Source organism: Diabrotica virgifera, chromosome 2 (assembly GCF_917563875.1).
Source record: "Diabrotica virgifera virgifera chromosome 2, PGI_DIABVI_V3a".
Lineage (NCBI taxonomy): Eukaryota > Metazoa > Arthropoda > Insecta > Coleoptera > Chrysomelidae > Diabrotica > Diabrotica virgifera.
In genome coordinates, this window is record NC_065444.1 from 129,692,935 (window position 1) to 129,706,582 (window position 13,648).

The 13,648-nt window shown below is 34.1% G+C and overlaps 1 protein-coding gene across 3 annotated transcripts in view; it reads right to left on the minus strand.

The window, feature by feature from the left end:
- LOC114337178 (serine/threonine-protein phosphatase 2A 65 kDa regulatory subunit A alpha isoform) overlaps positions 1 to 13,648 on the minus strand; it is a 65,613-nt gene that overhangs the window by 9,964 nt on the left and 42,001 nt on the right. For all 3 annotated transcript variants that reach the window (XM_028287580.2, XM_028287579.2, XM_028287577.2), the window contains exon 8: positions 4,521 to 4,789. In XM_028287580.2, coding sequence (XP_028143381.1) covers positions 4,521 to 4,789 — 269 coding nt within the window. The remainder of the gene's footprint in view (positions 1 to 4,520; positions 4,790 to 13,648) is intronic.

The following is a 13,648-nucleotide window of genomic DNA, read 5'->3' on the forward strand; positions in this document are numbered from 1 at the left end:
ACATTAATGCAATTATTGCTAATTTTCTTTTGCTTAATTTGCTCATTGCTTAACTTTTTGTTGTAATTGAACAATTTGAAAAACCTCTGTGAACGTTACTGCACCACTGCACGACGCATGTATAGTGTGAATGAGACACAGTTTTAACGTAACGTTGACGTCGTAAAATAAGAATCGACCTTAATCCGTTCCATAGTCCATTGCATTGTTTGGAACTGGTTTGCAAATTTATGAGTGCATGGCATCGTTTCAATATCATATGTATGTAAAGACTGGGTAGATAAAAGACACAGACTCTTCATTTTAAATTTATGGGAAATTTCACAGAGGATGTATGAAGCCGAGGTTCCCAAAAGCTGACCAACAATGACCCGTTCAGACTTCTTTTTCCAATTAAATGTGGTTACCTTGTGCTCAGTGAAGGTATATTCAGATACGTATATAAATATTTGATTATTAAGCTATCATAAGCTTTACTTGGATTTTTTGTAGCCATAATTTTAATTTTGATGAGACTTCTTCGAGTCCTACATGATAATATGATGCTCGATGTAATTTTTGAAACATAATTTTAAGTCCGTTTTTGTTTTTGTCTATAAGGTTATATCATCTGCAAAACGCAGAATGCCAGCCAGCTATATTATTGTCCCTATTTCGCCATTCCAAGTTAAATATATCTTCCAAAACAGGTGCAAAAAACTTATAACAAAAGATAGTATCACCGTAGTGTAGTTATTGTATTGACTATCTATCGTGAAGCGCACACTGGCATTCGTATATAAGACTCAAATATTTGGAGTCAATTATTGCACTATTTCTTGAAAGTTTTCTTACTTTCAAGAAATACTGCATCGGTTGGAACAGAATGCAAATGATAAACGCTGAGATGTGCATATTTGCAGACGACATAGTATTAATTGCGGAAACAGCAGAAAAACTGAAATACAACTTAGAGAAATGGAACCTAGAAGCAAGCAAATACAACTTAAACGTAAACAAAGAGAAGACTCAGATAATGAAAATATCAAGGAAACAAAGGACGGAAGATCAAATAGAAGTAATGATAGACCAACAAAAAATAATACAGACAAATTCATACAAATACTTAGGAACAGTAATCAACAACAAAGGAGACATCAAGGACGATCTTAACAACAGAATGGAAACACAGGAAAACTATTCCAAGCACTAAATAGAGGATTCCTTAATAACAAAGAAATATCAACAAAGACCAAGATGACAATATACAAAACAATATATAGACCTACGGTGACATATGGAGCAGAAAATTGGATATTAAACAAAAGACATCATAGCAGAATTCAGGCAGCAGAGATGAAATACCTCAGAAGAACGATCGGAGTAAAAAGAACTAGAATCAGAAATGAAGAAATAAGAGAAAGACTCAAAATCAAACCGATACTCGACTCAATCAAGGAGAAAAAATTGGCATGGTTCGGACATCCAACACGGATGGACAATAATAGACAAGTAAAAAGAGTGTGGGACGCCAAACCAATAGGGAAGAACAGACGAGGAAGACCCATTAAAGAATGGAACAGTGACATTTCGCAGATACTGCAAAGTAAGGGTAAGACTTGGCAGGAAGCCACACAGATGGCATCCAATAGGAAGGAATGGAGAAAGTTCGTTAAGAGCTAGGACAACTCAGAAGATTGTAAAATATTGTAATTTAATGAATTGTATTATAAACGGCCCAACACCGAAAGGTACAATGGGTCTACTGATTAGGTAAAGTATTGCATTATTTAGGGCTGCAGTTTCCACATAATCAAAGGCTTCCTATGACATATTCAAAGGTGTATTGCTTCAAGCTGGTCAGTCGTACTTAATTCTTTTTGAAAATCCAATTGCTGTACTTGTTAATAGAAGTCAATCTTGGAAGTTAATTTTTTTATTATTTTTGTAAGCAATTTAAACAGGTCAAGCGACGTGACGATAATTTTCTATGCTCTGCAATGTCTTTTGTTTTCTAAAGGATGGGACGATAAATTTCTATGTTCTGCATGTCTTTTGTTTTCTACAGGATGATGTGAATGTAAACAATTTGGTTGATAATAAGTATTGAATTAAACAAATGAAAGATATATGTAACTTTTTTTAAAGAAATAGTGGATAAAAATTGCAGAAATTAATGTAAGGTGCAAAAAGGAAACAAGTAAGACCTTGAAGAAACAACAATTTAATAAATATTGTAGTACTGAGTTTTCTAAACTTATAACTATAGCCCTATCAAAGAACAATCTGACCCCAAAAAAAAAATAAAGGAAGGATGAAAATTTGGGAATAGGTAGTTGAAATTGTCATATTATTATACATATAAGAAAAAGTTTACAATTCTACATCCCCTCCATTTCTCAAAATGGAGGGGAATACCCCTTCTCGGGGGTGAAAAAATATACATTCAAAATAAGTCCGGAATTGGATAAAATGACTAATTCTAAGCAACTTTTGTTCTATAGAGTTTTTTCCCCAAGTCAATACTTTTCGAGTTATTTGCAAGTGAATATGTTCATTTTTAACAGAAAAAAAAACATGTTTTTGGACGGTTTTTCGGAGATAACTCAAAACGTAAGTATTTTAGCGAAAAAAATATTCTTAGCAAAAATATAGCTTATAAAAAACTTAAAAAAATGGTGTATGCCTTAGGTCTACAGACCCAGAAGAAGCAGAGTTGTAGCTAATGAAAATTAAGTTCTTCTTCATTAAATTCCAAATCGAATATTTCAATGTGAAATAACCCAAAAACGGAGAACTTTCGGGGAAAATTCATTTCAACTTTTTTAAAGTGTTTGAAGTGTGTAAGTGAGTTACGCTCAAAATATTGTTGGTCCCTTTTATTTTTTGGTAAAAAAATCGCGAAAATCACCCCCTAATTAGCATCGCAAATAAATTTTATCATTACCACTTCACAAGTTACTTTGCTTATGTATTATTTATATGATCTGTAAGTTTCATCGGTTCAAAGCGCTTATTTTTGAAAAAGCTGTAGTTAAAATGGCTTGAACGAGTAACTAATCACGAGTTTAGGCAAATTTTGAACAGCCATAGCATAACCAATTTTTGTCTAACAAGAAAACAAAAAAGCAAAAATATTCAGGAAAGTAAAACGTAGATTTTATTATTCTTTAAGATTTTTGGTATTACTAATAATTTTTAAGTTAATTCCATGAACAATTCCATTTTTTTTCAAAATTAAAAAAAATGTTTTATTTTAAACCCAATTATTTTCAAAAATGAGCACTTTGAACCAATGAAACTTATAGATAATATAAACAATATATAAGTAAAGTAACTTGTGAAGCGGTAACGATTAATTTTATTTGGGAAGCTAATTAGCGGGTGATTTTCGCGATTTTTGTACCAAAAAATAAAAGGGACGAACAATATTTTGAGCATAACTAACTTATTTTAAATGTTAGAAGTTTAAAAAAAAATAAACCTTTTTTTAAACACTTTAAAAAAGTTGTAATGAATTTTTCCCGAAAAGTGCTCTGTTTTTTGGTTATTTCACATTGAAATATTCGATTTGAAATTTGACGAAGAAGAACCTACTTTTCATTAGCTACAACTCTGTTTCTACTGGGTCTGCAGACCTCACGCGTACACCATTTTTTTAAATTTTTTATAAGCTATATCTTTACTAAGAATATTTTTTTCGCTAGAATACTTACTTTTTGAGTTATCTGCGAAAAACCGTCTAAAAACATTTTTTTTTTGTTAAAAATGAACATATTCACTCGCAAATAACTCAAAACGCTCGTGGAGAAACTCTATAGAACAAAAGGTGCTTAGAATTAGTCATTTTATCCAATTCCCAGCCTATTTTGAACGTATATTTTTTCACTCCCGAGAAAATATTTTTCACCCCGTATTTCCCAAGTTTTGTAAAATGGAGGGGATGTAGAATTGTAAACTTTTTCTTATACAGTGATGATCGCACTAATAACCGGCAAAATAGCACAATAGATGGAAAACTTATTAAGTTGTGAGATAAAAAGAAATGAAACTAGTCGAGCTGGGAAATTTAGCGATATTAATCTATAACTTTACATTAAATTGATTATTTCCCACCTTTAGACGTAGAGAAGTATGTCAACTAAAACTGTCACTGTGACAGTGGTATTTGCCAAACTCGTCCAATACGTCTAAAGGTGGGAAACAATCAATATAATGTAAATTTATAAATTAAAATCGCTAAATTTCCCAGCTCGACTAGTTTTATTTCGTTTTATCTCACAACTTAATACGTTTTCCATCTTTTGTGCTATTTTGCCGGTTATTAGCACGCTCATCACTGTATAATAATAGACAATTTCAACTACCTATTCCCAAATTTTCATCCTTCCTTGATTTTTTTTGGAGGTTTTCGTAAAACTTTGTGTTCCCTGATTGGGCTACTAACCTAAAATGGGACTTGAAATGAAATAAAACGTACACACTATTACTATAATCTGTTTCTAAACATTTAATATGTCAAAACTCTTTTAAACGCTTACCAGCAATGCCCATGATGGCTTCGGACGCTGAATATTTTACATCCACATCAGTGTCAACATTCAATTTGTCTAGCACAGGCTTGACTTGAGGCTGTATGACTGATTGATCCAATTGCGGCGCTATCCGTTGTAAGGTTTTGGCAACGTTGAATCTGACGTTTGCTACTTTATCGTTCGCCATGCTCAGCACGGTAGGTAAAAGCACTTTTGTGGTTATGTCACTACCGCAAGCTTCAGCTAAGACGTTTATACAGAATAAACATGTCATTCTAAAAACAAAAATATTGGTGTAGTTAACATTTCCATGAAAAAAAAAATTAAAAAAAGGTTACTTTTAATAAACATATGTGGTTTAGATAACTCGTATTGCCTATGAGCCTGTCACATAATTTCTCTTTAAATTGTTAATGTCTACAAATTAATAACTCAATACATAAACATATGTGTCTATACAGTGATGAGCACGCTAATAACCGGCAAAATAACGCAAAAGATGGAAAACACATTAAGTTGTGAGATAAACAGAAATTAAACTAGTGGAAGTGAGAGATTTCGCGATTAAAACCTAGAAATTTAGATTCTACCTATTGTTTCCCACCTTTAGATGTAGGCCTGGATCCAGCAGCGTACCAAAAAAAAGTTGATTAATAGCAAGCTGAAAATTTGTTAATAGCTTAATAGTGTCTAGTCAGACAAACTTTGATGTATGGGAACACTGGAACAGGGGAAGTTTTAATTGTAGAACGTGGAATCGTGGAAGTTTAAAAATTTGGAACGTCAGATTACGAAAACGTCCCATGTATTTTGTCAGACAGAACATACAATTGATTTGTTACCCTTTCATTAAACTCTCATGCAAAAATCAGACTGCTATTACTAACCAACATGATTCCTGTCATTTGACATGTTCTTCGTGTTCCACTCATTAAAATGCCCAGTTGATGATAAACACCAGTCTGATTTTTGCATGAGAGTTTAATGAAATGGTAACAAATCAATTGAAAGTTCTGCCCGACAAAAAACATGGAACGTTTTCGTAGTCTGACGTTCCAAATTTTTAACCTGTTCCACAATTAAAACTTCCCCTGTTCCAGTGTTCCCATACATCAAAGTTTGTCCGACTAGACACCGTTAAGCTATTAACAAATTTTTAGCTTGCTACTAATCAACTTTTTTTGGTACGCGGGATCCAGGTCTAATGTATTGGACGAGTTTGGCAACTGCCACTGTGACAGTGACAGTTTTAGTTGACATACTCCTCTGATACGTCTAAAGGTGGGAAAGAATAAATATAATGTAAGTTTATAAGTTTTTATCGCTAAATCTCCCACCTCAACTAGTTTCATTTCTTTTTATCTCATAACTTAATATGTTTTCCATTTTTGCGTTATTTTGCCGGTTATTATGTGCGCTGGTTATTATCTATCACTGTAGCTTTGATCAATCTAACTTGATCATAGCTTTCTGTTTTATATTAACATTTTTCTTCCCTTGGTAGGGAAGTATTTAGACAGAGTATAAAATTTTATAGAACCCCCAAATTTAACGTTATGCTTATCACTAATAAAAATACGCGTTTGTCAACGATAGTTTACCGATAACGATAACTTAATGGTTTGCCACTTTTACTGCTAAAGTTTTAATGCAACCAGTCTGTTCTGAAGGGAATTTTAAAGTGGCATTGAAAGGCTGAAAAGGCATTGAAAGCTGCATCAGCGGCAAAGACCCTGAAGATGCTAAAAAATGATTCTAATGCTAACTTATCCAGCGTGGAGAAACTCAATTTTGAGTTTACTAACTCATCGGACGAAACCCTAGAGTAAAGTTTGGTCATCATGTCCAGATTATGACGAACGTCAGTTAATTTAGACAAGATCTTTAAGAAGGATATGTTGAGCAGCAGTGAGTATGATTTGAATCATACAAGGCACCTGGGGGAAATGGTATTTATCCCATAGTACTTCAGAAGAGGCAGAGAGTTGTGGAAGGGATAATTATTGTTCTGTCCAAAGTTCCAGGCCTGTTTTATCACCGGATATCTGCTCCTGTTTTGGAAGTGAGTTTTACAGCCAAACCAGGAAAGGTCTCTTATCAAAAAGTCTGACCCTTTCGCATGATTACACTATCCTCGTTTCAATTAAAAATGATGGAAAGGTTAATATATTGGTTCGTTCAGAAGCAGTCTGAAATTCCGTGTCTTGAATGATAACCAATACGGTTTTGTACCGTGTCGTTCTATGTAGTCGACACTACACTAACTAGTTTGGAGACTAGAAAAAAACCATTTATTGTTGATGGTCAGTTTAGTCTAGGAATATTCATGGACATAGAGAAGGCCTTCGACAACATACTCTTCGAATCATTAAAGTTCTTAATGGTGTGAAGTTGTGTCCCTGAGTCAGTTATCCAGTAGATCAGGTTTATGGTGGGGTATAGGCGAGTTACCGTGGAATGCGCGTGGGGGGATCAACTAGGCCCCTTGGAAAGTGATGTCCCCAAGGGGTATTCTTTCTCCTTTCCTTTGGAATATAGGAGAAATGTAGAGGTACGGAGGCTATACTCAGATATATGCGGACAACCTTGCTTTGAACTTTATGAGAGGGAAACTATTAGATACATTGCATAACTTGACATAAAACACCGTTTAAGCTTCTGAAAAGTAAAGTCGGAATTTTCAGAACAAAACGGATACCTTGATGAACATTTGATGTCGACAAATAATTTTTAGTCTTTAAAGTATTCTCTCCCGCTTTTATAACACACCCTGTATAATAATATCGTATGGCATTTTTGCCGGGGAGATCCTTTCGGATAGTTCCAGCGCCAATTACATCTTTAACCCTGTTTCAAGTAACTAGTGTCCAATGTACACTAGCCCAGGGGGACCGACGGCTTAACGTACTCTCCGAGGCACGGTGAGACGGCTCGTGTCATTATTGGAAATAAAAATGGTTTGTCTTTGGCAGGGATCGAACCCACGTACACTGGCGTATGAGGCCAGCGATTATGCCGTTACTCCACGGCCGCTCACAACACACCCTGTATATACATATTAGACTTTGAATTTGACTTTGATAGAGCAAAATCCAATATTCTTAGTAAACATAGGAAATCAAACAATTTACTTTTCAAGCGATTGGAACTAAATTTTAAAGCAAAATTGTGCGAGGCCCTGTGATCATCTCTTAATTATATACACTCAGATGAAAAAAAAAACACAACGGATGAAATTTTGGTCAAATTCAAAGAATTTCAATTTTTTTTATTTTTAGCCCTTTTTTGATGATTTGTTTGGCACACTGTGTATAAATTTATAAATTTTAATTTGGTATAGTCAGTTTTTTGATAAAAATTTATATTTGACTTATTGTACGGGGTTAATAATTAAAAAGTGGTTTTTTATCCTAACTTTGAAACATCCTGTGGAATAATTCCGTTTGCGACTTTTCGTAAACCCTTATTTTTCGGTTGCCACCATGTCTCCTAAGCATTGTGTTTTTTGTTTCATGTCAAAATATGCCTTGGTTCATTTTTTAGAGCCAAATGAATTTGCCACCCACAATTTAGGACTTTTTTAATTATGATTATTTTGGAGTTATTTTGTAATACGACGAGGTGGCTTTGGTGACTGTTATCATTATGTCATATCGACACTTAACATTTTGTTTACCTATGATTGATCATGGTTCTTAGCGTCGCAGATTGTGCGAAAGCCGTTGCTCTGGTTGAAGATGGGCGAAATTATGAATAATATGTGCCTAGAGTACTACACACTCATCCATTGGCGACGCGTGACTTTTTCTAAAGTGTTACCAAAAGCAGATGCCAAAAATCTTATTTAAAAAAATGAAGATCTGGCTAAATGTATATATAGGGTGAGGCAGATAACTGGCCTATTAGAAATATCTCGAGAACTAAAGACAACAGAATCATGAAAATTGGAATGTAGGGGTTTTGAAGGATGATCTATTAAATGAAAATATTTTCATCTCTTTGCAACTTCCGGTTATACCGGAAATTGCTTATAACTTCGTTTTTTTTTAATGGGACACCCTGTATATTTTTACATTTTTGGATTATCCTCAATATCTTCTTTCTTAAAATATGAGGCTTTGTAATATTATACAGGGTATTTTAAAAGATATTTACATTTTTTTATTAATTTCGTAGCAACACTCACACCCTGTAGAATTGTAACAGTTGGACATTAAAAACTCGGCTAACGTTCAACTGATTTTTAATATAGTCTACTATTGTTGAGAAATATTAGTATAGCTAATTTTGAAATTTTAGTATACAGGGTTGGTCGAAACACGGAATGAGTATTTTCCGAGTTTTCTTAAATGTAACACCCTGTATTTTAGTATTGTAATGAAATGATATTTTATGGTACTTTTTTATTTCTTAAGCATTCCCTATACCTAATTGCTTTAATTTGTGAGTTATTGGTGATTCAAGCTAAACATTAATTGCAACAAAAAATACGTAAAATTTTAGTAGGTTGGTCGTGAAAAAATTCAATCACAAATAATTTTTCAGAAATAAATACATATTAATCCAGACTGATCCTTAAAATTACCAATAATGGTTTAGCTATCAAAATACCTACGTAGTTAAGATTGTTGGTGCGATTAACAATTAAGCACAAATTAAAGCAGTTAGGTATAGGGAATGCTTAAGAAATAAAAAAGTACCATAAAATATCATTTCATTACAATACTAAAATACAGGGTGTTACATTTAAGAAAACTCAGAAAATACTCATTCCGGGTTTCGACCAACCCTGTATACTAAAATTAAAAATTTAGCTATACTAATGATTCTTAACAATAGTAGACTATATTAAAAATCATTTGATCGTAAGTAGAGTTTTATATGTCAAACTACTATAATTCTACAGGGTGTGAATATTGCTATGCAATTAATACAAAAACGTAATTACCTTTTAAAATACCCTGTATAACATTACAAAACCTCATATTTTTAAAAGAAGACATCGAAGGGAATCCAAAAATGTAAAAATATACAGGGTGTCCCATTTAAAAAAACGAAATTATAAGCAACTTCCGGTATAACCGGAAGTAGCAAATAGATGAAAATATTTTCATTAAATAGATGAATCTTCAAAACCCCTTAATTCAAATTTTCATGATTCTGTTGCTTTTATCTCGAGATATTTCTAATAGGCCAGTTATCTGCCTCACCCTGTATAGCTTCAATAATATCATTTTGTATATCACTTGAAACTCTCGAAAAAACAGTTAATGTTTCTAGATGTTGGCAAAATTTTTGATCTTTTTTGGCAATTAATGTTAACAATGCCCTGTAATTGCCTTAATTGTCAGAGTCGTCGCCCTCAAAATGACCATGAAACGCTAATTCTTGTTTGGCCAAAAAAACATACGGTATCCATTATAAGTGTGCTAAGGATATACCTATCTATTTTTTTAACAAACTCATTATGTTTAGCAATACTTGCTTTAAAAGCTTGGTTAAGAGGACTTTCGATTCTTGTTTTGCCAAACTGAATCAAATTGGGTATACATCTTACATGTAGGTAATGGAGAAATTTCATGTCTCCTTTTTAAAATTCTAAAACTATTTAAATCGTGAACCTGGTCCACCCATTTTTCTGTAGAAACCAGAAGACATGGCCAAAAATACAGTCTATTTTTCTTGCAACCAAGAACATAACCAAGGATTTTCACTGGACCAACCAAATTTAAAATATTGAACTACATTTTTTGATTCCTTTTTTAAATTGTTTAAAATACGTCTTTCTGTCTTTACACAGAGTATAATAAAGTGCAACTGAGTCACATAAACTCGCCAATATTTTCTTGTGTCTACGAGTAGTTGGCTATTTACTGAATTAGGTACTATGTATTAACACATAATATAATATATTTCTATTGGTAAAAATATTGGTAAATGGAATTATTCATCGTCATAAAATATTTATTTGCAAGATTTTTAACTGTTACCGATGGTAACAATGGTTACATGGACGCTTCGCCAGTGCACTCATCGCTCTACCATCCAAAGGGTAGTGAAACGTTTTATAGGAACTGGAACAAACAAGCGTAAAGCGGGAAGTGGCAGGAAGCGCAAAACTACCGCTTTAGATGATCGTTTTATACGTGTCAACGCTTTGCGGGGTCGTCATTTAACAGCGGTGCAAACAAGAAATCAGCTTCAAGAGGTTCGAGGATTAATGTAAGTGTATTTACAGTTCGTCGAAGATTACAGGAATTTGGTTTGCAAAGTTGCAGATCAGCAACTGGGCGGCCCAAATTACTTCCACGGCACAGAGTGGCTAGACTACAATTTTCCAGGGAACATTTACATTGGAATTTAGGACAATGGAGCAATGTTATTTTTACGGATGAGTCGAAATACTGTCTTCACTCATCAGATGGGAGAGAACGAGTATGGCGTCGAAAAGGAGAGAGATTTACGGAGTGCACTTTCAGTCCCGCGTTAGCCATGGAAGGGGTTCGGTGATGGTATGGGCAGGAATATCCCGAGAGGCGCACACTGAATTGGTATTTATTGAGGGTTCATTGACTGCACACCGGTAAATTGAGTAAATTTTAGCGAATCACGTAGTACGCTTTTTTCAATATATCGGAGATGATTTTCTATTAAAAATTAAATTACCAAACATAGAAGCACTCGAAATGAATCAAGAGGAATATCAAAGTAAACTAAAAGAAACTAGGACCTTTACCAGTATTCAACACGAAAGATATAAATGAAATAACACAAAAATTAACGAATGACATAACATCAACTACAAAAAAGATCTGTGGTAAAAATAAAAATCCGAGAAAAACGAAACTCAAACACACAACACTGGATTTAATGGAAGAAAGAAGAAGAACATCTAAAGAATTACCACAATATAAGGCTATCAACAATAAAGTTAAAAAGAGCATAAGGTCAGACTTGCGGGCTTATAAAACAAAACAAATATTGCAAACCATCGAAAACAATAGAAACATGAGAGTATTGAAATCAAATTTAACTAAAGGAAAATCGAAGATAACTAAAATCAAAAACCAACAGGGGAATACGGTGAGGGAAAAAACTCAAATAATCAAGGAAATACAAACGTTCTACAAGAATCTTTATACATCCACTATACAGAACCCCGGAACAGACCATAGAACAATTCTAAACGTCGGCTCGGAAACTCTTCCTAAAATAACTTCTGCGGAAATTAGACATGCCTTACAGCAAATGTTAAAAATGAGTGGCAACACCGTTGTAGAGGTTGTGGAAGTCTTGCTGAATAGGTGTCTAATAGAGAAAAGAATACCCAATCTGTGGGAAAACGCCGAAATAATACTTTTACACAAGAAAGGGGACACTACTAATATTGAAAACTACTTACAGGCCTATAAGTTGGTTGTCACATTTATACAAATTGCTAACAAGAATAATAACCAACCGCATAACACAAAAACTTGATTTATATCAACCGGTTGAACCGGCAGGATTTCGAAAAGGGTTTGGTACTAACGATCACTTACAAACGATCAGAACACTGGTAGAAAAAACCACAGAATATAATGTACCCTTACATATGGCATTTAATTGACTTTCACAAGGCTTTCGATAGTATTGAAACCTGGTCCTTTTTGTCAGCCCTAAGGGATGCTCGAATAGACCCACGGTACACTACACTCATTAAAAACATTTATGAACAGGCCACATTCCACATCAAAATCAATGAAGACAAAAAAACCGAAAAAATACGCCTTGGTAAAGGTATTAGACAAGGTGATACTATTTCACCAAAACTTTTTACTTTAGCATTGGAAAATGTATTCAAACAGCTCGACTGGGAGGAAAAAGGTCTAAACATTGATGGTGTACGTTTGAGTCATTTGAGGTTTGCGGACGACATAGTATTATTCAGTACAGATATCAAGAAACTGGAGCAAATGATGAAGGAACTAAACCAGCAGTCAAATAAAATAGGTCTCAAAATGAATCTTCAGAAAACAAAAATAATGAGTAATGTACAAACTAATCTTGTTATTGACAACGTCAGTCTTGAAAATGTAGACCACTATATATATCTTGGACATACCATTAAAATCGGCAAAGAAAACCAAATAGCCGAAATAAAAAGACGCATACAATTGTCTTGGGTAGCTTTCGGCAAGTTAAGCTTTATCTTGAAGAATAGAGATATACCAATGTGTCTAAAACGTAGAGTTTATGACAAATGTATCTTGCCTGTAACTACATATGGACTGGAGACCATGGCCTTTATAAAGAAAACCTTAGAGCAGCTCAGTACAACTCAAAGAGCGATGGAGAGGGCCATGCTAGGGATTAGTTTGAGAGACAAAATTCGAAATATCGACATTCGTGAAAGAACAAAGATTACTGATGTCGCAGAACCTACAGCAAGGCTCAAGTGGCAATGGGTCGGACATGTTGCCCGAGATAATCCCGAAAAATGGACACAGAGACTAACAAACTGGAGACCAAGAGATAACAGGCGAGGAGTAGGCAGACCGCAGAAGAGGTGGGCAGATGATATCAAACAAGTCGCGGGCAAACAGTGGATGAGAATTGCCAAGAGTATAAATCGATGGAAGCAAATGGAAGAGGCCTATGTCCAGCAGTGGACGAACACAGGCTGAAGAAGAAGAAGAAGATTTTCTATTAATGCAAGATAATGCGCGACTTCATTCTGAAATGTATGTCACGCAATATTTAGAGAACGCTGGTATTAATAAAATGAACTGGCCAGCGTGTTCGCCAGATCTGAATCCAATAGAGAACGTTTGGGACATGCTTGGTAGACATATTAAGTTATTTTTTAGTAGTTTTTCTTTGTTATTTACGTACTTAGGTTAAGTTACATTTAAGTTGTTTTTTTTTTAAGTTTTGTTATTGTTATCATTGTTCATTAAAACCAAGATCATGTCGTTGCTTTTAAGCATTATTTAAATACAGTGCTTCTGGGATGTCGATATGACATTCCTTCGATATCAGTCACCAAAGCAATCATCGTCGTATTACAAATTAATACAAAAGATAATGGTAATGATAGGAAAAGTCGTAAATTGTGGGTGGCAAAGTCATTTCGCTCCTAAAAATGAACCAAT